Genomic DNA, 25,097 nt, shown 5'->3' with positions numbered 1-25,097 from the left:
ATCTGTGGCTCCTCACTGCGGTAGCCGGCCTCTCTCTAGCCTTCACCGTCTGCGTCTGTCCACTTTGCCTCCCACTCGGTGGGGCTGCACTGAGCAACCACCTGTCCACACTGGCTGTCTGTCCCTCCCTGGCTCACCACTGACAACTGGAGGTCTCTTTGGGACTTAAAGATGCATCTCTCGGTGGCACAGCCGCAGTGGCAGCAGCAGGGGCGGGCTGTGGATTTATTGGGCTCCTCAGTAAGCAAAACTCCTCCCCCAGACCTAGGGGCGGGCAGGACCCGCACCCTTTCCGCCCTGGACTGGATCAGACAGGCCCCAACAGGTCACAATGGGTGGCTGCTGGGGAGGGGATGTGGAGGCTCCCAAATACCTCACTTGTTGAGGGATATTCTCTGTGCTCACCGGCTGTTAATGTCTCCTCTTGGTAAGTGAGGAAACTGAGGCTCAAAGATGGCAAGTTGCTCGTGGGATGCCACACAGTGGGAGCTGGGGCCTCAGCATACCAATCTCCGCTATACTTTTGTACCTTGCGCTACAGGGAACTCTGGAATGGGTTTTATTTTCAGGATTGAGGAAAATTCCGGTAAGTAAAATTCACTCCACTTAAATGCTGCCACCCACAACAGCACCGGACACACCCCCCTCATCTAGGGCCCGGTGAGGGAATCCCTGAAACCACCATCCTCCTCCTCCCCGCCCTCAGGCTGGGTGAGACATTGTGGTTCCAGTCCTCAGTGCACACGTACTTGAGGAAGCCAAGGGATAAAATAGCCGCTGCCTCAGAGAAATAAATTAAATCTGCATATCATAATCCTGGCATGTAAATGCCTTTCATTTGTCCTTCATTCATTCATTGGTTCCTTCATTAAAGAGGCACTGAGTGTCATGAGCCAGGCAGAGGTGTATAATGGAGGTCATTTGGGGGGGGGGCGGGTGGAATTCATTGGCCATGAATTCCCCAAAAGGGAGACCCTAGGCAGGTAGTATCTGCCAAATCTGTATTGTACAAAGAAAATTGAGGGCCTCCCTGGTGGCACAAGGGGTTAAGATGCAGCCTATGAGGCTGTCCGCAGCCACTGCAGCACGAGTTCCATCCCCGGTCAGGGAGCTGCTCACATGGCGCAACAGACCTCTCCTGTCTTGCCCGCTGCTCCCCTCAGCAGTGTATTTCAGTAGATCTGCCTGTTCTGTTCCCCAGTCTCTGGTGAATCCTCTCACCGCCCCCCCAACACCTCTGGCCTGTACCCCAGTGCTTGTATGCATAAATAAATCTTTAAAAAAAAAAAAAAGGGAAGGAAACTGAGTTATGAGATCTGGTTTCACCCAGCCAAAGGTCCAGGAAATGTCATCTTGGGGCCCTTTGTTGGTGGACCACAAAAGATTTTGCTCTCTGGAAGCTCTAAATTCAAGTCTTTGACTTGACCTCCTGCTTGCTGACTGAGGGAGAATCCCTCCTTCATAAGGGGGTGGGATCTAAAAAGTAGCCTGGGGGCCTCCCCTGGTGGCGCAGAGGTTAAGTGCTGGGCTGCCGAGTCTGCAACTCAGCCAGCGAGGGTCCCAAAAAAAAAAAAAAAAAAAAAAGATAAAAAGTAGCCTGGGGGCCTCACTGGTCGTGCAGGGGTTAAAGTTTCAGTGCTATCAAGCTATCCCCAGCCACTGCTGCATGAGTTGTTCGTTCCCTGCCAGGGAACTAAGCCATATGGCACAGCAGACAACTCCTTTCTCACCCTCAGCAGTCTATTTCAGTAGATCCACCTATTCTGTTCCCCACTCTGTCTCTGGTGAACACTCTCAGCCCCCACACCTCTGGCCTACACCCCTGCTGGCATCCAGGAGTCCTCCAGGGTCTCTGCCACCCCCTGGTGGCCTTCTCTAGCCTACAGTCGGCACCTCACCAGGGTCCTGAGTTCCTCAGGCCAGGGAAAATCTCTCTGTGCCCCTCCTCATGGTGCGTGACACTGGGTCCTCCCCTACCTTGTGGGGGAGAGGATCCATGCTGCAAACTAAAGGCAGAGCTGAGGCCCATTCTTTGTGTCCCTATCTCCTGGGGGGTGAGCACACTCACCCACTGAGAATTAGCCAAGCTTGCAGGGAGCTGGAAAGGCACTTCAGGCCATGGTAACTTACAATGCTAAGGTCTTGAAATGGGACGCGCAGTGAGACAAGGCATATGCTGGAATGAGGAGGTTCACATGGGGACCTTGCCAGTGTTAAGGAGGGGTATGGATTTTGTTCTGAGGATGATGGGGAAGCCACTGGGGAACCTGGAGCAAATGAGGACTAAGATTTCTAGATTCTAAAAACTCACCATTGTCTTAGGCTGAGGCTGCCAAGTAAGTGAATGGATTCTGTACAGGTTCTTAAGTTCCAATACAAGGGCATGGCATTGCCCTGCAGGATGGTTATCTTGCACCCAGTGGGGAAGGGAGGTCATGGCACTGGCACAGAGCCTCGCAGGAAGTAGGGTGGGGAGACGGAGGCCCAACCCTCCCTGACTAGGATTCCAATTGTCAATGGGAGGGTGGAAGGCTGGGAGGGGAGGCACCAGGATGAGTAGATTGAGGCCCTACATACTACCCCTCCCCTCCCTTAAGTGTATAGGGGTGGGGGGCATGGTGACTCCCTGCAGCTGCAATCTGAGGGCAGAAATATGGGGATACTGTATGGGTACTGCTGCCCTCAACCTGCAGGTCCCCTGGGTACCAGCAGTGCTCCCAATGCCCACCCTCTGCCCCTATCTTGAATAAATATCACTGTCACTAAACTTCTGCCCTGTATGCCATGAAGCCATTATCAATGGTGCTGCCAGTCTAAATTTCCCTGAGGTCTCAAAGGCCCCAACAGATTGTTTCTCCAGCTCCAGGAACTGGGTCAGGCCTCTCACACCACCCCCTTATCTTGCCTTGGTGCCTGACTCAGGAGGGAGGTGCAGATCTCTCCCCTGGACTCCCAGTCCTGCCCAGGAAGGACCCAAGAGCAGAGGCCTGCCCTCACCCTTGGGCTGGCTGGTGTGCCTGAACAAGAGCTGCCCCTCCCCAGGCCCCAGCTGGCGCAGAGGGGGTAAGCAATCCCTGTGGCCACCTTGCGTGAGTTCCATGCACAGCCATGTGGAAGGACCCTTTGCCTTCTAATTCTTGTTGGCCTCTGCAGCCTGGCAATCCCTTTGGAGAGAACTCAACTCAGTGGGCATCACCCCTAGCCAGCAGCAGCTTGAGGGGAGTTAGGTGGGTGATTAGACAGTAGGGCATCTGTGGGCCAACTTCTGAGTAGTTGGCAGGGAGAGTGAATGCACAAGTACAGGTCAGGAAACTGGGTTCACTCAGCTGTAGTTCAAGGGTCCCCCAGTAAGATCAACTCCACAACTGGATAACCTGTGACAGGGATGCTTTGGCGGAGCTGCAAGGTGGCCTCTGTGGGACCCAAGCCTTTCCTGGCAGCATATTGCCCTGGCCCCTTAATCATGACTAGTCTTCCTACCCCACACTCCCACTTCACACTGAAGAGAGTAGGACTAGTGGGCAGACAACTTGAGGCACAGAGATGAGGGTCAGCTCTAGGCCCTAACAGAGGATAAGTAGGCAGGACTGGTGTTTCCTTCTCCCTTGGTTTTAGAGATGCTACAGGCAGGGGGCTCAGGCCTAAGGGAGTATACTCCCACTTGCTGCTTCATCATGGCTTCCTGAAGGCCAGCCTTGGCTTCAGGAGCATGGGCTGATCTGCCTCAATTCCAGCCAGAATAGCACTTCCTGAAGACTGCACGTCACTACTGCTCAATCCCTACTGCTCTTTCCATCCCTAACCGAGAGGACAAGTGACATCTAAACTTGTCTCTAAAGGTCTCTGGAGTAACCAGGAGTTCCTGTCAGAAACCCCTGAATATTAACAAAATCAACTAGGTAAAAACTGAGCTGATCCAGTATCCTGGGAAAAAAGCACCTGCAACATATTAAGAACCTTATTCTCCCGAGCTTGTCCTATACGGGTGGTTTTGTAAGAGACCACAGTTCATAAGGAAAAGAAATGAAGTTCCTAAGAATGACTTTTAAGTGTCTTTCACAGAAAAATAGATTCAAATCCTAAAATGTCTTATCAGTCTAACCCAGTGTTGGCAAGGCTGCTGGGAGAATAACTGGCACACAGATAAGGTGGCATTTAAAGCCAAAATCAAGGTTGTCCCACCACCACCAGGTCCAGGAATTTATATCCCAGTTGGGGTGTGTGTGTGTGTGTGGGTGGCAGAACACTTAGTAAGTCATGGAAAGTCATGTGGCTTACCACCTTGGAGAGGCCAACCCACCAGTGGCAGCTGTGGTCCCAGCACCTAGCCAGGACCCAGACCATCCCCAGGTGGTCTTATGAATGGCAAGCACAGGTGGGATTTGAAGTGAACTGCTTTTCTAGAAAACAGTTGGGTATATCATTCCTGCGTGACCTTCAAAATCGGGAAAGGAGAGTTGTGCATACCCTCCTCCATCCCCTGCCGTCCTGAATGACTGGTGTCCCCAGCTCCTGCGGTCAATGTGGTTGGTGCTCTGACCTGAAGAGGACACCAAAGCTCACAGGGCCGGGGCGGCCCAAGTCATGGAAAAGGTGAGGCTCCAAGGTCTAAGCCCTCTGTGTGCCCTACCTTCCTGAGCCCTGAGGGATCAAGCAGGGCAGTCACTCCCAATGTGGGATTAGCTTCATGCCTGGAATTCCCAGGCCTCAAATGTTTCCTGGAGACAGAAGCCTGCTCAGCAAGACTGACATCTGTGGGCAGGATTAGGGAGTGTTATTCAGGGGCCGCCAGTGGGGGAAGGGGAAACCACCTCAGCAGAGCAGGTTGGTGGCCTCTGAGACACCCTCCTTCTATCTGCTGAGGACAGAGAACCTCTACTAGGCCAGATGGGCAGTCCCAAATGGAATGACCACCCCACCATCCCAATTTCCCCAGGGTCCTGTCTACTACATTTCACCAGCAGCAACAACAGAGTTGAATGGCAGTAAAGAAGCTAGGGATGGGCCTTCACCATTCCTGGGGTTCTCCTCCTGGACAACCAGGTGCCTGTGTCCCACTTCAGGAGAAGGGCCCCCCAACCCAAAGCAGAGAACTCACAGCTTGACTACACCCTTTTGAGTTCTGCAGGGTGTGCAAAGAAAACAACTGTGTGTTAGCACCCGGGTTTCCCAGGACTTTATTTGTGCAGAGCCAAGATGGAGAGGGCCTTGCATCTAAAAGAAGGTGTTGGGCCTCTTGGTGGTGAAGCGTGGTTTGTGCTGGCGACGCAGAACCCGGTGGGGCAGTGGGAACTTGATCTTCGAGTCCTGAGATAAGGAGAGGAGGGTTAGAGGTGGAGGTCTTTTAATTTCATCCTCTGGGGTCACTGAGGTGTGGCCAACCCCCACTGGGCTCCTGCGTCAGATCTGGTTTCCCCCACCCAAGCCCAGCGTGTCCTAGAGCACTCACGTGGAACTGCTTGACTGCTGGCCGGCGGCATTTGCTTGCAGCTATCTCCTCCACCTTCATGATCTGGATGGAGTGGGCCCGGGCACGGTGCCGGGCACCCATATCTCGGTCTACAGAGAGCAGGTGAGTGAGGTCAGGGTTTCTGTGTTTCCCCAACTTCCCACCAAGTGCCCACTGGAGAGGGGGCCCATCTGCAGGATGAGTGACTGCAGTCCCTGGCACAAACCACCAGGGGTGTAGAACCTCCGAATTCACTTTCAGGGGCACAGACACAGCCCCCCAAAGGCGACAAGATCCGATTGCTGTCAGCACCTCTATTTAAACCACTGCTATGAGAAACGGTGGTTCTTGGGTTTAGGTGCTTGGATTTGGGTTTTGGCAGGAGGCCCACCCAGGGAGCAAAGTCTACAAGACAGAGGTGGGGGATGGTACAGTCTAGCTGGGAATGACTTGATATCCCTTCCCACCTTTAAACCCCTTGCTTTTAGCAATAGGTGGGCTGAGTGCATCCTGCCCAATCCTTCTGCCCAAGCAACTCTCTCCCCTGCACCCCGCATTACCATTACTGGGACAATACCCCTCCCCTCAAGCTCTTGCACTTGTCCTGAGTCCCTGTATGTGAGGTCTGTCTACAGGAGACTCAGCATGGGCCGCACTCACAGCACTGGGTGACCGCACCCGCGGTGGTCAGGTCTCGGTACTCTCGGTACATATTGTGGGTGCCACTGCGGGAGTCATAGCGAAGCCAGATGCCAAAGTTCTTCACTCGCAGAGGGGATTTCTCGAACATCTGCGAAAAGGAGGGGACTGGCTGAACCAAAGCAGTGAGTACCGACCCCTGCCCAGCTGCCCCCAGGGGATAGGACAATTCCCAGGCCTTTCTTTTGGGTTTCCCAGTCCTGGAAGTATAGCTGGCTGTGGAGGAAGCAGAGCACTTCAGGCCAGGCTGCTTCTTCCAGAGAAGCAAAACAGCAGATGCCTCCCAAATTCAACTCTTTCCAAAACCCATTGGCCTCCCCTGGTGGCGCAGCAGCTAAGCGCTGGGTTGCGAAGCTGCGCGGCAGCCTGTGCAGCACCGGCTTGTTTGATCCCCTGCTGCCGGGCGAGGGTCCCACATGGCGCACAGACCTCTCCTGCCATGCCCGCTGCTCCCCTCAGCAGTGTATTTTGTCAGTCTGTCTGTTCTGTTCCCCGATCTGGTGAATTCTCTCACCCTCCCACGCTTCTGACTGTACCCAGTGCTTGCATAAATATTTAAAAAAAAAAGAAAAAAAACCACAAAACCCACTGCCCAGTAAAGCCTCAAGCTACATGGATCCGAAGACAGTGCCTCTCCCCATTTTACGTGAGACCCAGGAAGGCGATAGCCTCCACTAAGGGTGTCCAGCACACCCCCTGCCCCAGCTCTCCCCAGGCCTCATGCTGTCTTATAGGAAAAAGTCACTGAGACAACCATCCCATCCCAACTCGGGGCCCCAATAGCCCTAGGGACTGTATGAACAAGACCAGTGCTCCTGAAATGTAGTGACTACAGGAATGAGGAGTGCCTCACTGCAGGATGTGAATCCACTCCAGACCCCATCCTGTCTCATACATGCCATACCTGCCCACAGTAGACAATTTCTCCTGAAGACTTCTTCATCTTCTTCAACTGAGACACGAAGTACCAAAAGCGCGACTTAGCGACAACGTGATTAGGTGCAAAGATCCGCATTCGGTAGAGGGGTGGTGTGTGGCATTTGGGGGTGGGCAGGCAGCGCCCCACCACCTTGTACTCTCGCAGCTGAAATGGAAAGAGGGGTGAGGTGGGGCCAGCACATAGAGCCTGAGGAAAACAGTGGACTCATGCCACACCCTTTTCTAAGCCTGGTTATGAGAATGAGGAGACAGAGCAGAGTCCTACCCCAGGACCTGCTTGGGGAGTCAAGAGTGACCATGGGTCACAACACTGCAAGAGCCTTTCCCACAAAATGGAGGGAGAGCAGGTAAGATTAACTGAGATGCCTCTGTGCCCTTTCCTGGCTCAGGAAAGCTGGGGGTGGGAGGCCTGCTAACTTCGCTGTTGCTCCCATTCCCTTCTATTTGTGGGCAAAGCCAAGGTCTAGACCTGTAGCTTTTGACAAAGTACAGTCAGGCAGACTCTGCAGCTCTAGACAACCTAGCCACCACCCTCTTTCACTCTGGAACCAAAAAACAGTTATCAGCTTGGGATCTCCCAGCCCACTCCAGGCAGAACGCAGACTGTAATCCACAGTTGTTCCCAGGTCTTGTGTCTCTCTGAACTGCTGCCCTGCGACTTCGAGCTGCCTCAGTTTCCCCAACTGCAGTCCAAGGGGTGTGGATCCCCAAGTGAAAGCTTCCTGCTGTAGCAGATGCAAAGGTGAGGACATCTGCCAGCTACAATTCTTGTCACCTACACCGTCAGCCCCGCGGACAACCCATTCAGTAAGGGGCCAATGCAGGCCGCCTCTTCGCCAACGTGGAAACTGAGGCTGGAGCAACACATGACTCGCACTGTTTCTCTCCAGGGCCTGTTCTTCCATCTCTAAGCCACTGCGCCCTCTGACTTTGCCCAGTACTGGCCACAGAGTTATGGGTCGCACCCCAATGTCATTCGGGCTTAGGCTATTCTACTTCTCAAAGCTGCGTCAGAGAAGAACGAATACCACTACTCCACCTCACGCCAACTTTGCAAGTGAGGAAACAAGCTTGGCGGCCCGTGAAGTGTGCCTCCACGCCCCGCATCTTGTCCCATTTCCCGGGGCCCCTTGATCTGGAGCCGTCCCGGCCACGCGCCGGCTTCCCCACGCGGCGCCGGCCATGTTGGTTGCACCCGGGTCGGCGCCGGGTAACCGCGCGGGACACAGCCAGGATCCCTCACCCTCTCTGCGGCCCAGGCCACCCCCCGGGGCCCTCGCGTCGGTCCGCGCCGGGCCCCGCCAGACCCCCGCCCAGTCGCGCTCGCCTTACTGTTCCCGAGGCCTTCATGGCGTCCTCGCCACGCTCGCCGCCACACACAAAAGGAAGTGGCCGCCCTCGCGCAGCCGCTCACCAGGACTTGGCCGCAGGAAATCCCGCCTTCTCCAAGCCGCGCGCCCATTGGTTCCTCTGATCCGCGCTCAACAAGCTCGGTTTCCTTTCTCAGCCAGACCACAACTCCCAAGAGGCAACGCGGCCAGAACCTTCCGTTCCACTGCGGTAGTAAGAACCGTCGGCGCGCAGGGCACGCCGGGAATTGTAGGCACTCCCGGGGGGCCTCAGTGGCCGGCGGAGCGTCACTCTGGAATGCATTTGCACAGAACTGTACCTGGAGTACTCGGTATGTTTTGTGATGGGTTCTCTCCACTCCAGGATCTTTCTGCCGGCAGATGTGTTACACAGTGGTCTCGAACCACAGACCTGAGACTTCTCATCTGTAGAATGGGACTAAGAGAATCCCCCCATTTCAGTAACCCATGTAAAACATGATACACAGAGCAATCAGCAATTAACAATCGCTAACGTTGACAAAACGCTGGAATGCTAGTTATTATCCTTATTCGGTTCTGATTTGTGTTTCGTGGTTACAGATTTTCAATCCCCTCCACCTGCCTACCTTAAAGGCCCTAGGGGAGCTAGAATTGATCAGGTTGCAGCCCCCACCTTTGAGGGACTATGGGCTTAGCAAGTTTTTCCAGGCAAAAAGAAGCTCTTCTGGAGGGGAGACTGAAGGTGGAAAGGGAAAGAACCATAAATAAGTTACGATGTCAGACTGGAAGAAAACAAATATGAAAAGAGAATATATTGGAGGGGTTATTTACACGGGGTGGGGGAGCTCTGAATTCTACTGGCATTTTACTTTTTTATATTAACAGGTAAGTAACAACTTCACTAAGCTGTAATTCACAACCATACAATTCACCCATTTAAATTGTACAAGTCAATGCAACTCACAAGCACACATTCGTGTACATCTAGTGTAAACACAACTGTGCAACCATCATCATAAATTTTTGGTGCTGGGCCTCCCTGGTGGCGCAAGGGGTTAAGACGCATCCTATGATGCTATCTGCAGCCACTGCAGCAGTTTGATCCCTGGCGGCCAGGGAGCTGCCCACATGGTGCAGTAGACCTCTCCTGTCTCGCCCGCTGCTCCCCTCAGCAGTGTATTTCAGTCAGTCTGCCTGTTCTGTTCCCCACTCTGTCGCTGGTGAATCCTCTCCCCACCACCACCACCTCTGGCCTGTACCCCAGTTATTGTATGCATAAATAAATAAATCTTTAAAAATAAATAAATAAATAACTTTTGGTGCTAATTTTAGTTCCATCATCCCCAACAGAAGTCCCTTACCATTAACAGTCACTTCCCACTCACTCCCCGTCCCCCAGCCCTCGTCAACGAAGAAATATACTTTCTGCTTCTATGGAGTTGCCTCTTCAAGACAAAATTCTCAAAAGTGGAATCATACAAGGGCTTCCCCGGTGGCGCAGCGGTTGAGCGCTGGGTTGCGAAGCTGCCCGGAGCCTCTGCAGCGCCGGTTCCCTCCCCGGCTGCTCCCCCGCAACTGGAGGAGGGTCCCACATGGCGCGCAGACCTCTCCTGCTGACCCCTGCTCCCCTCAGCAGTGTACTTCGGTCCTTCTGCCTGCTCTGCTCCCCGCTCTGGCTCTGGTGAGTTCTTTCACCCTCCTGCACTTCTGACTGTACCCAGTGCTTGTATAAATAAATAAAAATAAATCTTAAAAAAAAAAATTTGAATCATACAAAATGAGATCTTCAGTGATCAACTTCTTTCACAGCATGTGATATATCCTGGACAACTACTTCATTTCTTTTTTACTACTAAACAACATTTTACTCTAAGGATATGTTTTGTTTATTCATTTGTTTATGGAGGTTTCCTTTGTTTCCATTTCTTGGCTATAGTGAATAATGATGTAAACAATATTTGCATACAAATCTGCTAGCATATCCTTACATTTCTCTTGGGTATGAGACTAGGAGTAGAATTGTTGGGTCACATGGTAATTCTTTGTTTAACTTTTTTTTTTCTTCCAAAGATTGATTAATTTATGCATACAAGAACTGGGATACAGGCCAGAGGTGCGGTGGTTAGGGGGTGAGAAGATTCACCAGAAACAGAGTGGGGAACAGAACAGGCAGATCTACTGAAATACACTGCTGAGGGGAGCAGCAGGGGAGACAGGAGCTGACTGCTGCGCCTTGTGGGCTGCTTCCTGGGGGCCAGGGAATCAGAAATCAAACTCTTGCTGCAGTGGACTCTTGCTGCAGCGGCTGGCTATAGCTTGATAGCGTTGTCTTTAACCCTTTGCACCACCAAGAGACCCTGTTACAATTATTATTCCATTCAGTTGTGTGTCAACGAATCTGAGAAAATACATGAGAGGAAAAATGTATTTTATAGAGCTTGTTACATTAATTTCTCCTTTTGTCTTTCTGGTTTTGTTACTTGTTTTTGTGGATTAGAGAGAGTTACCACCTGGAACCATTTCTTTACTCCAATATAGCTCTGCTCCCTCCCCTGCCCTTTGTGCTGTTATATTCAAATATATTGTATTTCCATGTTTTACAGACTCAAGAGTACAACTGATATATATTTTTACACAACTGCTTTCCAAATCAGTTGAGACGAAGGAAGGAGAAATACAGTATGCCTTTATGCTGTCTTTTATAATCACAGGTTGACCCTTGAATAATGCAGGGACTAGAGGCAACAAACCCTGCACAATCAAAAACCTGAGTATGACTTTTGACTTCCAGAAAACTTCACGACTAATAGCCTGCTAGTCAGTGAAAGTTTTACAAATAACATAATCAGTTGATGAATATTCTGTGTTATATGTATTGTATATTGTATTCTTACAGTAAAGCAATCTAAAGAATGTTATTAAGAAAATTACAATGGGGCCTCCTGGTGGCGCAGCAGGTTGAGTGCAGCGCTGTGAAGCTGTCCACAGCCTCCGAAGCGCCGGTTCCATTCCAGAAAGGCCAGGGAGGCTCCCACATGGCAAGGTAGACCTCTCCTGTCTCGCTTGCTGCTCCCCTCAGCAGGGCTTTCAGTCCGTCTGCCTGTTCTGCTGCCCACTCTGTCTGTGGTGAATCCTCTCATCCTCCAACAACTCTGACCTATACCCCAGCTCTTGTATAAATAATAAATAAATAAATAAATAAACAAATCTTAAAAAAAAGAAAAGAAAACTACAACGAGGGCCTCCCAGGTGGTGCAATGGGGTAAGTCTCAGCAATATCAAGCTGTCTCCAGCCACTGCAGCACGAGTTCGATCCCTGGCCGGCCAGGGAGCTGACCCACATGACGCAGCAGACATCTGCTGTCTCTCCTGCTGCTCCCTTTGTTATAGGACAGGGAGAGGGGCAGCCCAAAACCCCGCAACCCTGCCTATTCTAAATGGGTTCTGCCATCCGCCGCATCAACACAAAACATAGGAGACTTTTATGGGAAGGAACTTTAATACAACTAGGAAACAATACAGGTAAGGCAAAGAGTCTAGTTTCTAAATGAAGCACCCAAAGTTACCCGTCCCCTCGTGGGTAAAAGTCCATCCATATGGGATCGGCCCAGAGCAAGGCCCCAAAGCCTGCCACAAGTCTAAAGCATCTTCCAGTGGGGACCCACAGAAAAGGGTCACAAACAACCAGACAAGCCCGGAAGGAAAAGAGCAAAATCAACATCAAGATAAAAGCTGCCATTGTCACCTCCCCACCGGTCTCACCCACATCTGTATCACCCAGTCCACGACCAAAAGACAAGCGCAGTTTCTTCACGTGTCTCTAGGCTCCATGCGCCTCCTCCAGGTCTCCTGGCTCCATCCTGCTTCCTTCCTCAGTCTCTTGTGCAGCTTCTCCTCTTCCTGCTCAGCTCCACCCTCCCTTGGGTGGGGCAGGGAACCTCCCCCTTTCCTGGGGACCACCCTGTTACACCCTCAGCAGTGTATTTCAGTAGATCTGCCTGTTCTGCTCCCCATCCTGTCTCTGGTGAATCTTCTCACTCTGCCCTCATTCACCTTTGGCCTATATCCCAGGTGTTGTATGCATGTATAAATAAATCTTTTTTTAAAAAAAGTCGGTGATGCAAGGGGTTAAGCACAGCACAATGAAGCTATCAGCAACCTCTGCAGCATGAGTTTGATCCCCGTCCAGCCAGGGAGAAACCCACGTGGCCCAGCAGACCTCTCCTGTTTCGCCGCCTGCTGCTCCCCTCAGCAGTGCTTTCAGTCCGGCTGCCTGTTCTGCTGCCCGCTCTGTCTCTGGTGAATCCTCTCACCACCACCCCCACACCTCTGGCCTGTACCCCAGTTCTTGTATGCAGAAATAAATAAATCTTAAAAAAAAAAAGAGTTGGTAAGCCCAGCATAGCAGGAGATTAGTAGTCAATGCCTTTCTGTGGACAATTAGGCTGTAAAATTTCAGGATATTGCCAGGAGCAAGATGGAGTGAGGGTGCTCTGGGGACCCAGTGGCCCCCAGCCTTGGCGGGAAGCCAAGAAAGGCACCACCCTCTAATTGGCGTTGCAGAGAGAGTCCACCAGGTGGCAGCAGAGCCAAAGCCAAGAACGCGGTTGCTTATAAGGTACAGACACCCTCATACTGCCCTGGTGCATCGCGCAGCTCAGGGCTACAGTTCCCCTGTGGGTAAGATGAAGTTGACTGTTGGGAGGGGGCCTCCCTGGTGGTGCAAGGGGTTAAAGCACAGTACTATGAAGCTATCTGGAACCACTGCAGCACGAGTTCAACCCCCGGCCAGGGAGCTACCCACCTGGCACAGCTGACCTCTCCTGACAGACTTCTCCTGACTCGTGCTACTTCCCTCAGCAGTGTATTTCAGTAGATCTGTCTGTTCTGTTCCCCACACAGTCTCTGGTGAATCCTCTCACTCCTTGCATCTCTGGCCTGCATTCCAGCTGTTGTATGCATAAATCAGTAAATCTTTTTAAAAAAGTTGATTGTTGGGAGATTTATTTATTTAAAGATTTATCTTGTTTATTTATATATACAAGAAATGGGGTGTAGGTCAGAGGTGTGGGGGTGGGGTGGGATGGGGTAAGAGGATTCACCAGAGGCAGAGTGGGGAGCAGAACAGGCAGATCTGTTAGGGGGAAAAGGATGTCCCAAAGCAAATTCCATATAGGCTTTGTGGACTCCACCCCCACCCCAGGTCAAAGCCAAAGACACTGGGAACTCCAAATCCCATCACCACCAAAGGGAAGGTGGCTGGGACCTGAGGGTGGGGTTAAGCAGCCAGGTGGATATAAAAGGCAGACACGTGGGCTTTGGGGGATCCCCCATTTTTGGCTCTCCGCCAGCTCGCAGCCCGTCCGGCCAGCTCTGAGAGTGACTTTGGGTTTCCAGGTCGTCGGATCGGGTAGGACGCATGAAAGACTTTATTTCCCTATTTTCTCCCTGAGTTGTACATTTTCCTTATTTCTTTTTCTCTTGTAAATAAACCTTTTATTAACCCTTTTGCGTGTGTGTGTAGTAGAGTATTCATAAGTCCCTTTAAAGCGCGCGGGTGAGGACCCACAGCCAGGAACCCGTTTAATATCGGGGTTGCTCTATAACAGCTCTACTGAAATACCCTGCTGAGGGGAGCAGCAGGTGAGACAGGAGAGGTTTGCTGCGCCATGTGGGTATCTCCCTGGCCTGGGATCAAACTGGTGCCATGCAATGCCATAGTGGCCCAGTGCCATAGTGGCCACTGATAGCTTCATAGTGCTGAAACTTAACCCCTGTGCCACCGGGGGCGGGGGTGGGGTGGGGTGGGGAGGCCTGTTGGGAGATTTAAATGCTATTTAACTTTTGGATCTGTAGCGGCAAGGGCAAGACCCCTCCTGATTGAATTCACTGTTCTGGACCTCAGTTTCTCTAAACTGTGGGGAGGGAACAGGTGGGTGGAAAGAGTTCCTGATAGCCACAGTGTGGGGCTTGAAACACAAATCAAATACTGGACAGTAAAGAAGTCAGAGGAGGAGAAGTAGTGTAATGGTGGTCCCCAGGAAAGGGGGAGGTTCCCTGCCCCACCCAAGAGAGGGTGGAGCTGAGCAGGAAGAGGAGAAGCAGCAGAAGAGAAGGAGGAAGGAGCATGATGGAGCCAGAAGGAGACCTGGAGGAGGCACATGGAGCCTAGAGACATGTAAAGAAACTGTGCTTGTCTTTTGGTCGTGGACTGGGTGACACAGATGTGGGTGAGACCCGTGGGGAGGTGATCATGGCAACTTTTATCTTGATGTTGATTTTGCTCTTTTCCTTTCGGGCTTGTTTGGTTGTTTTTGACTCTTTTCTGTGGGTCCCCACTGGAAGATGCTTTAGACTTGTGGCAGGCTTTGGGGCCTTGTTCTGGGCCAATCCCATTTGGATGGAGTTTTACCCACGAGGGGACGGGTAACTTTGGGTGCTTCATTTAGAAAATAGACTCTTTGCCTTACCTGTATTGTTTCCTAGTTTTATTAAAGTTCCTTCCCATTAAAGTCTCCTATGTTTTGTGTTGATGCGGCGGATGGCAGAACCCATTTAGAATAGGCAGGTTTGCGGGGTTTGGGCTGCCCCTTTCCCTGTCCTATAACAGTAGGAAGCACAGGGGAGGAGAAGGGAGGAAGGAAGGAGAGGAAATGGGAAGGGTGGGGCCCTACCCCAACCTTGGAGCCTGGCACTTATTACTTCCAAGGCCTGGGTCAAGGGTAACCCCTTCAGGGGGAGGTAGGGAGGGCCACTTAGAGTTTGGGGGGGCATTCTACCTAATGTGTATTGAAAAGCTTTTTTTTTTGGATGTTTGCACTCCCACTCTTGGTACTATTCCTTGACCCACAAGGCATCCCCAGTCACCCTATTTCCCTTGAGGAATCTGAGCCAGTTTGAAATCTGGCTCACATACTGCCAAGAGCTGGAGGTGGGGGAACAAGAGATTAACAGCCATTAACCCAGCTATAACAACTAAGATTCTTAGGCTCTGAGGCCTAGATCACAAGGCACAGGACCCAAGCAAGTATCAGAATGCTATAGGGAATGTCAGGAGCACAGACCTGAAGGCAAAGACATGGAGATTGAGGGCCATTGTAGAAATCTGGCCCCTTTCAAATTCTACATAGTTTATTCAAAGTCAATAACAAATAAACAACTCCAGGAAGGAGTGAGCCCCTCCCAAAGAAAAGACTGTATCAGTGCAATCTCTGCACTGGTATTGGGCTGCAGCAACCTCCTGCCTGCCCTGACTTAACACCATGCCGGGCCTTGTCTTCACTGACCTCCCTCAGCAGAGGCGGCTTTCCTCAAGGCCGCCTGCCTGCGACCATGCAGGCCTCTCTCAGTAAACCTGTCCCTTTTGAGGGTGGGGGGGCTTCCTGGTGGAGCAAGTAGTTAAGCACAGCACTGTGAAACTATAAGCACTCTCTGCAACATGAGTTTGAGCCTAGGCAGGCCAGGGAGCAACCCCCAAGGCACAACAGACCTCTCCTGTCTCGCCTGCTGCTCCCCTCAGCAGGGTATTTCAGTCAGTCTGCCTGTTCTGCTCCCCGCTCTGTCTCTCCTGAATCCTCTCACTACCCCTGCCCCGCACCTCTGGCCTGTACCCCAGTTCTTGTATGCATAAATAAATAAATCTAAAAAAAAAAAAGAAAGAAACTGTCCCTTTTGGGGCAGTCCTTTCTGTCCATTTGTGTCCATGCAAGTGTCCTTTATTTTTCTCCCCCTTTTATAATAAACCTGCCTGAAAGTGTTATAGGACAGGGAGAGGGGCAGCCCAAGCCCCACAAACCTGCCCATTCTAAATGGGTTCTGCCATCCGCCGCATCAACACAAAACATATGAGACTTTAATGGGAAGGAACTTTAATACAACTAGGAAACAATACAGGTAAGGCAAAGAGTCCAGTTTCTAAATGAAGCACCCAAAGTTACCCGTCCCCTCGTGGGTAAAACTCCATCCATATGGGATTGGCCCAGAGCAAGGCCCCAAAGCCTGCCACAAGTCTAAAGTATCTTCCAGTGGGGACCCACAGAAAAGAGTCAGAAACAACCAGACAAGCCCAGAAGGAAAAGAGCAAAATCAACATCAAGATAAAAGCTGCCATTGTCACCTCCCCACGGGTCTCACCCACATCTGTGTCACCCAGTCCACGACCAAAAGACAAGAGCAGTTTCTTCACGTGTCTCTAGGCTCCATGCGCCTCCTCCAGGTCTCCTGGCTCCATCCTGCTTCCTTCCTCAGTCTCTTGTGCAGCTTCTCCTCTTCCTGCTCAGCTCCACCCTCCCTTGGGTGGGGCAGGGAGCCCCCCCCCTTTCCTGGAGACCACCCTGTTACAATCCCCCCTTTTAATTTTTATTCCACCATATCTATGGTGGCACAGATCTCATGGTGCAATCTTAGGAGACAGTCTTTTTTCAGGGTTCCAATGTGTGTAAGAGAAGCAACAATTAGTCAGCAGCACTGTCCATGAATGTCCAGTATGAGTTTCATTACTTAAAAATAGTCCATTATCCAAGCCAAAAGAAAAAATTTGGAGCATTGGCTAAAACAAGATAGTAAATATATCAAAATCACAGGGAAAAAATGTTAAAATGGTTCAACTTAAGGTTCCCTGTTACAAAAGGTCCATGCAGGAGGCCGGAATGCAAAAACCCACCAGGCAGCCCACCTGGGAACAGGAATGCGGAAGCCTGCCTAGAGGATTCAGACAATGAACCTCCCTCGCCCTACAAATCTTTTCCCAGACAAAGAAACTCCCCCTGCCCTACAAACCTTTTCCCGCCTTACGAACCCAATCTCCCACCTGACCTCTCCTCACCTTACAAAAGCCCGCATCCCCCTGACAACATGCGCGGCTTCACGGACCCCCACCTTGGGTCCTGGGGGTCCGTGAGGTCCGCCCGGGGCACAATAAATTTTCCCTTCCTTTGAGAAATTTAGCCTGGCTCTCCTTTTCTTTACCGCGCCAAACCTTTCACTGCCCTTTTGGATATAACTAGAGTCTCTATGTGCTGGAGAAAATCGCCTGGGAACTCACAGGTGTTGGTGAAAGGGGAGCTCTGGTGAAACCTTTCCCAGAGTGAACCCAAGGACCACACTCTCTGAACCCAACAACTCCAAAAACCACATCACATCCATCCATCCCTTCTTTCATTGAGTACCTACTGTGTGTCCAGGACAAAGAAATACCGTGGTCAGGAGGCGTTGACATTCTAGTGGGAGAAATAGACAAAAATAGACTGAAAAAGATAAGTAAGAGAAATAGGCACCATGGCAGTGTGCTATGTACTTCGAGTAAAAAGAAAATAAGGGTGGCGTCTCTAGGGGTCCCATGAAGCTCTCTCCCCCATTCCAGCCAGGGTACAGGCCCCCCTCTTCCTTTTCTCAGCCTGTAACAGGGTGGTCCCCAGGAAAGGGGGAGGTTCCCTGCCCCACCCAAGGGAGGGTGGAGCTGAGCAGGAAGAGGAGAAGCTGCACAAGAGACTGAGGAAGGAAGCAGGATGGAGCCAGGAGACCTGGAGGAGGCGCATGGAGCCTAGAGACACGTGAAGAAACTGCGCTTGTCTTTTGGTCGTGGACTGGGTGACACAGATGTGGGTGAGACCCGTGGGGAGGTGACAATGGCAGCTTTTATCTTGATGTTGATTTTGCTCTTTTCCTTCCGGGCTTGTCTGGTTGTTTGTGACCCTTTTCTGTGGGTCCCCACTGGAAGATGCTTTAGACTTGTGGCAGGCTTTGGGGCCTTGCTCTGGGCCGATCCCATATGGATGGACTTTTACCCACGAGGGGACGGGTAACTTTGGGTGCTTCATTTAGAAACTAGACTCTTTGCCTTACCTTTATTGTTTCCTAGTTGTATTAAAGTTCCTTCCCATTAAAGTCTCCTATGTTTTGTGTTGATGCGGCGGATGGCAGAACCCATTTAGAACAGGCAGGTTTGCAGGGTTTGGACTGCCCCTCTCCCTGTCCTATAACAGTAGCGCCCACCCTATGTGGTTAAATATATTTCCTTTTGAGACACAGGGCAAGGTAGGAATTAGGCAGTTTTAGGGACAGTGCAGGAGGAGACCTCGGAGAATTGAGAAAGGCTTCAGAGATAAGGGCAGCAAGAGGAGTGTAACTAATTCCACCTGGAAATACAAACATCCCAGGACCAAGGACAACATTGTTAACGCTGGCCTTGGTTTCCTTCAAGTGATAAAGGGAGGTAGAGATTGGGGAAATGGAGAGTGGTTTAATTTATGGACAACTTAGAAGGGCAGCTGTTTAACTTCAATGCAGGGATGCCCCTCCAGAGGACTGGGCCATAAAGATAAAGATGCAACAAATGGGGAAAGAGAAAGTTGTTAGATAAGGAATGTGAAGATCCCCCACTCAGTAGCAAATTAAGTGAGACAGCCGAGAACTGACCAATCACAAAGAGACTGGTGGAGCTTTAGAATAATGAGGGAAAGAAGGTGTATATTCCCTGAGACACAACTCCACTTTGGCTTCCTTGCGCCTCCCAGGCCTGGTTTCCTGGCCTGGGAGTCCCACTTTATTTCTGTTCTTTTTCTCCTCAATAAACTTTTTCTTTCTCTAAACAAACCTGCCTCTTCTCGCTTGCTTGCCTTGAGAGTCTGCGAAGTTCCTGCTGCGGCTTCGTGAGACACCAACCCGTGGGGGTCTAGTGGCTGGGGCTCAGCACTGCCCCTGCAGCCCGGGATCTGTTCCTGGCTGGGAGACTAGGCCTGACAATTCTGGTATCACTTTTTTGATGAAACACTTGCCTTTCAAACACTTAACAAATACAAAATTCAACAGGCACAAGAAGATAAACAGCATAACTCTCTTTCCCCAGGTCACCTCCCCAGTGACCGTCTTTTTTCTTTTTAAAGTTATTTATTTATGCATACAAGAGCTGGGGTACAGGCCAGAGGTGTGGGGGGTGAGAGGATCCACCAGAGACAGAGTGGGGAACAGAACAGGCAGACTGACTGAAATACACTGCTGAGGGGTGCAGCGGGCAAGACAGGAGAGATCTGCTGTGCCATGTGGTTTCTCCCTGGCCAGCTAGGGATTGAACTTGTCCTGCAGAGGCTGCAGATTGCTTCAGAGTGCGGTGCTTAACCCCTTGCACCTCCAGGGAGGCCTTTTTTTTTTTTTTAAGTTTATTTATTTATGCATACAAGAGCTGGGGTACAGGCCGGAGGTGTGGGGGGGTGAGAGGATTCACCAGAGACAGAGTGGGGAGCAGAACAGGCAGACTGAGTGAAATACACTGCTGAGGGGAGCAGCAGGAGAGACAGGAGAAGTCTGCTGCACCATGTGGGTAGCTCCCTGGCCGGGGATTGAACTCATGCTGCAGTGGCTGCGGATAGCTTCAAAGGTTGCATCTTAACCCCTTGCGCCACCAGGGAGCCCTCTATCTTTAAATTCATTCCAAGACCTTCAAAATATCCATTCCAAATACATTTTTCCTTATTAAATACACACCGTACTTTACTTGCATTCAGAGTTATTACATTCTAGTTTTTAATTTTTAGATTGTAGACTCTTAATGGCAGAGTTCTATTGGGGAACCACACAGCTCACAGAGAGGAGGGAAGATCTTTAAGCGGGCAGGCCCAGCATAGATCTTTCTCCAGAGCCTGAGCAATTAGATATTCATTGCCTCCTCAGGGTACATTTGCATTTTAAAGCAAGCAGGAAGTACAAAAGTTGGAGACTCTTAGGCTGTTATTTGGGGTGCGAGAGAGTGTGAGGATAGGACCTGAAGGGATTGGTGACAGGGTCCGACTGTTTTGATAAATAGGCCCCTGGAAGGTATGTGTCACCTCCCTTTTGACAAAGGAGGCCGAGGGCCTGGGCTGAGTGGATAAAAGGGTAGAAGGCTTGGTGGGGGTTGGGAAGGGACAGAAATGAGAGCCTTTTTGAGCAGGTGAGTGGGTGGATGAGGGCCTTCAGGGGGCCAGGGGTTTGTGAATTCACCTGGGGGTAGCCTCGTAGAGAGGTTTAGCTATGAGAGAAGTTAGGGATCCAGATGCGAAAAGAATTGAAGAGGTTTCTTTTTGTGGTTGGTGGGAGGAATGCGTTGAACAAGGAGGTGTGTCTTGCGAAGGCAGAGGAGTAAGAGTGTTAAGTCCAGGGGCCTCCCTGGTGGCGCAGGCGGTTGAGCACAGCGCTGCGAAGCTGTCCGCAGCCTCTGCATGTGCCGGTTCGATCCCCGCCGGCTTGGGAGCAACCCACATGGCGAGCAGACCTCTCCTGTCTTGCCTGCTGCTCCCCTCAGCAGTGTATTTCGTCAGTCTGCCTGTTCTGTTCCCTGCTCTGTCTCTGGTGAGTTCTCTCACCCGCGCATCTGACCTGTACCCCGGTTCTTGTATAAATAAAATACATCTTAAAAAAAAAAAAAGGGTGTAAATCCCCTGAGTGTTTGAGAGGGTATTGTTGAACTATAACCAGGGTGGAGGAGTTTTGAAGTGTGACTTTGACATATGGGAGTGGTGGGTGGCTACCCGGAGGTGTCTGCAGGAAGGATCTGATGAAGTGAGCAGGTCTTTGTGGAGAGAAGGGAGAGAGAGAGAGAAAAGAACAAAGAAAACTTGCTCATGGGGAACCTCAGACCATTTGCTATTTCGATGGAGGAAGTTATCGAAATCTTTTAAAATGCCAGGGTCAAAAGTACTGAATTGGTTGTTGTCAAGTTTGTAAATGGGCCAGATTTGGGTGGAGAGATGAATAAGCCATTTGGACTTTAAAACTGGCTTTAATCCCATTTTAGAGGTAGAGGAGGCATGGTGGGGAGGTGGATGTGGTGGTAGATGGGGTGTTGCCCATATGGGGAGTGGAAGCAGGTAGAGCTACCTAAAAGGAGACCTAAGGGAGTCTTAGAGACTGAGGGGGAGCCTGAAGGGGACCTTAACTAAGGAGGTCTTTGTGGCCAGAAGGGAGAAGGGGGCCTTAGTGGCCGGAGGGGAGAGCAGAATCCAACAGGTGTCCCTGCAATTCTGGTTACGGAAGGAAATCCTCCCAAGTGAAGCGGACGTCACTATAGGAGGGGGTCACTGTGACCTGAAACCAAGTCCCTTGAGTGCCTTCATGGGAGGTGAAGCCAAAAGGTGGGGGAGAAGGGAGAAAGGACTGGAAGGGACTAAGAGAGAAGAGGGGGAGGGAGCGGGGGGAGGGGATTTTACTTTAATTGCTGGCCTGTGGTGGATGTGGTCGGCCAGGTGAGATGGCAGAATGGTCCTTTGTCTGATGGCCGGAAAAGGCAGATCTAGAAAGGCAGAGTAAGGAGTAGTAGATTTGAGGTTTGCCAGGAGGTCCAATGTAGGACTAGGACAAGTCCTTTCTCTGCTCCTGTGGCATTGAGTCTGCTGGTCCTTACTCCCTCTTGGGAGGAGGTCCCCCTGTTGCTTACCAGCTGCTGTCAGGCCTTAGTATGCTTGGAGGGTTCCTTGGTCCTCATAAGTGAAAAGAGGGAAGCGGAGTATGGGAAAAGGGAGAAAGGAAAGAATAGAGGCCTGTGATATCAGTTTTTTTTTTTTTTTTTTTTGAGTTTGGAGTGCAGGGTCCTTGGGTTCATTCTGGGAAAGCTTTCACCAGAGCTCCCCTTTCAGCAGCTCGTGGTGAGTTTCCCAGACAAGTTTCTCCATGAAACAGAGATGTTAGTTATATTTAAAGAGCAGGTTTAGGACCTCCCTGGTGGTGCAAGGGGTTAAGCACAGCATTATGAAGCTGTGGCAGCCTCTGCAGCACGAGTTTGATCCCTGGCCAGGGAGCTACCCACATGGCGCATGCAGACCTCTCCTGACTCTGCTGCTGCTCCCCTCAGCAGTGTTTTTGTTAGGGGGAAAGTATGTTCTGAGCTAATCCCATACAGGCTTTGTGGACCCCACCCCCACTCCAGACCAAAGTCATCAAGACATTGGGAAAGACACCACCAAAGGGAAGGCGGCTGGGACCTGAGGGTGGAGTTAAGCAGCCAGGTTGGGTATAAAAGCCAAACACGTGGGCCTTGGGGTCTCTTGCTCTGTCGCTCGCCTCCTGGCTTTACGGCTCCTGGCTCGTGGCCAGCTCTCAGAGTGCCATTTGGGATTCCTGATTGGGCGGATAGGGTAGGACACATTTAAAGCATTGTCTCCCACTTTTCTCCCTGAGTTGTACGTTTCCTCATTTGCCCTTCCCTTGTAAATAAACCTTTTATTAACCTTTTGTGTGTGCCTGCAGTAGAGTATTTATTATTATTATTATTATTTTTAAATAGAGGCATGTTTTATTTATTTATTTATTTATTTGCTTGTTTTGTTTTATACATGCACTGGGTACAGTCAGAAGCGCAGGAGGGCGAGAGAATTCACCAGAGTCAGAGCGGGGAGCAGAGCAGGCAGAAGGACCGAAATACACTGCTGAGGGGAGCAGCGGGCGGCAGGAGAGGTCCGCGCGCCATGTGGGATCCTCCTCCAGTGGCTGGGGAGCAGCCGGGGATCGAACCGGCGCCGCAGAGGCCCTGGGCAGCTTTGCAACCCAGCGCTCAACCGCTGCGCCACCCGGGAGGCCCATAGTGCTTGTCTTAACCCCTTGTGCCATGAGGGAGACCCTTTAGAATTTTAAGTTAATATATGTTCCTTGTCAGTTTGAGGAAGTTCCTATTTATATCTAGTTTGCTAAGAATTTTTAATTAAGTGGGTATTGATTTTTGTCAACTATTTCCTGCATCTACTGAAATCATATGGGTTCATTGTAATTTAACTACATATTTCTTCTATCATGAATGAGACTGAGCATCTTTTTCTGAGTTTAAGGCCCATTTGGACCTTTTGTGACTTCTGGATCCATATCCTGCAAAGTTATGACCATTTCCTTATTTTCTTTTTTCTTTTCTTAGGCTCGGGAGGGTGAGAGGATTCACCAGAGACAGAGCGGGGAGCAGAACAGGCAGACGAACTGAAATACATGGCTGAGGAGAGCAGTAGGCGAGACAGGAGAGGTCTGCCACGCCATGTGGGTATCTTCCTCACCAGCCAGGAATCGAACCCTTGCTGCAGAGGCTGCGGACAGTTTCACAGTGCTGTGCTTAACCCGCTGAGCTCAACCTGCTGCTCCACTGGGGAGGCCCTCCTTATTGTTTTCTAAGAATTGCTTATATAATAAAGATATTTTATCCATGATGAGTCTACCTTTGTTTCCGAGTTCATTTATAAATTCTTTGTTTTTGTAAACTTTTTACTGGCAGAGAATTTGGGATGTTTACATTACTAAAGTTCCCAGTATTTTCTTGGGCAAGTTCTAGGTGCTTTACCCATAATTTCCAGTGGCACCTGAAGGCTAGGGTACACCTCTGTCTTGATTCTATACCCCTTCTGTTTATTTTCAAAATGCCACATCATCATCACACTAGCTCTGTCAGGGGCATAAAATTCAACCTCCTTCCTGGAGGGTGGGGTGCCTCTGTTCCAGGGTCAGGGGCTGGAGTACACATTTTGCATTCCTTTCTGCTGAAGCCACCCAGGAAGTAAAAGAAAACACATTATGCTAAGCTGCTGTGCAGCACTTCCTGCCACAAGCCTGCTGTGGCTCCCACTGAGACCTACACCTCTTTCCTCCATCCACAAGATCCTACCAGCTCCTCTGCTCCTCTGACAAATCTCCGTGTCAGTGTGCTTGCCACCCTGCCCTTCTCAGGAATATTGACCTCTGCCTGGACTTTACCCTCTATTGGTGCTCTGGGTCACACTCTGGCTAATCCCAGGTATCATTGGATTTAACTATCCTCCAGGAAGCCTTCCCAGACTCAGTGTCTCCCCTGGCCATCTGGCCCCTACTGCCGCTGAAACAGTCAATGGGTGGTAACTTGTTTATTGTCATCTGTCCACTAGAACTTTAGCTTCACCAGCAGAGAGGGGTCTGCTCTGTCCCCTGTTGGGCCCTCAATGCCTTCCAACCTTGCCCAATAAGTATCTCTGGGTGATTGAATTAATTAAAGTCCACAATATAGATACCAAAGCCATTAGAGATGAAAGAGACCTCTAAAATCTCTCCCCAAAGTGCTACTTTCTGGGTTTGTGCCCTACTAAGAACACAGGTTCTGGTCTCTTCTGGACATTTTCTAGACCTCCTGACTCCTCTATGCATGATAGCCTCAGGGATGTTAAAAAAAATCAATCAGACCCCCTGTGATCCAGCCCCAGCTGACCACCTCCCAGCCCTTCCCTCTTTGACTCCTCCTGGCTACTCTCTACTCAAACTGCTTGGCTCACTTCCTCGTTGGGACCATTGCCCTTGCCATGTCCTCAACCAGGAGTGCTCTTTCCTTGTTCTGCTTTTGATCCCAACCCAACTGATGGATGGGTGGATGTGGCCTCTGCACACATGGCTGTGCCTATCCCATCATCCTGGTGGTTTCCTTGCAGGCACCAAAATTATGAATTGCTGCCTGCCAGACTAGACAGTGAGCCCAGGACAGACCTGTTCTGTGTGGTTTGCTGGGTTTTAGGGCTGGGCTGGGCCACAGTGCACAGAAGGGAGTTATTAGCCCTCCCAGGGTCTCAGGTAAGGAATACCTTGAAGGAAAATTTGAATAGGACAACTTCCTGCCTCTTTCCTGGGCAGATGCAGCCCAGGTCTCTTATTTTTCACTGGGGGCTCAATCCATACATGTTCCAGATGGGTAAACTGAGACCCTGGGAACT

General features: G+C 50.7%; 1 protein-coding gene and 1 non-coding gene across 2 annotated transcripts; both read right to left on the bottom strand.

Annotated features, from left to right (window-relative positions):
• Positions 1-5,157: 5,157 nt before the first annotated feature.
• On the bottom strand, positions 5,158-8,482 carry RPL18A (ribosomal protein L18a). Its single transcript, XM_037506143.2, has 5 exons — positions 8,420-8,482; positions 7,053-7,232; positions 6,110-6,239; positions 5,450-5,559; positions 5,158-5,307 (listed from the first exon to the last, which is right to left on the bottom strand). Exons 1-5 carry the CDS (start codon positions 8,435-8,437, stop codon positions 5,215-5,217), a joined length of 531 nt encoding a protein of 176 aa, XP_037362040.1. The 5' UTR covers positions 8,438-8,482; the 3' UTR covers positions 5,158-5,214.
• On the bottom strand, positions 5,682-5,814 carry LOC119242428 (small nucleolar RNA SNORA68). The gene has a single exon (XR_005124440.1). It is a non-coding gene; the product is annotated as a small nucleolar RNA SNORA68 (small nucleolar RNA).
• Positions 8,483-25,097: the final 16,615 nt, after the last annotated feature.

The sequence above is a fragment of the Talpa occidentalis genome, unplaced genomic scaffold (genome assembly GCF_014898055.3).
Source record: "Talpa occidentalis isolate TD23 unplaced genomic scaffold, MPIMG_talOcc4v2.1 talOcc4.12, whole genome shotgun sequence".
Lineage (NCBI taxonomy): Eukaryota > Metazoa > Chordata > Mammalia > Eulipotyphla > Talpidae > Talpa > Talpa occidentalis.
Note: the sequence above shows the minus strand (reverse complement) of the source record. Positions and strands in the feature narration are given on the sequence as shown.

Excerpts from the sequence above, each read along its gene's own strand:
- RPL18A (XM_037506143.2), bottom strand. Across the intron at positions 5,560-6,109 it reads GGGTGCGGTCACCCAGTGCT|ACCGAGATATGGGTGCCCGG; the intron begins GTGAGTGCGGCC and ends TGCTCTCTGTAG. Across the intron at positions 5,308-5,449 it reads CAGCAGTCAAGCAGTTCCAC|GACTCGAAGATCAAGTTCCC; the intron begins GTGAGTGCTCTA and ends TCCTTATCTCAG.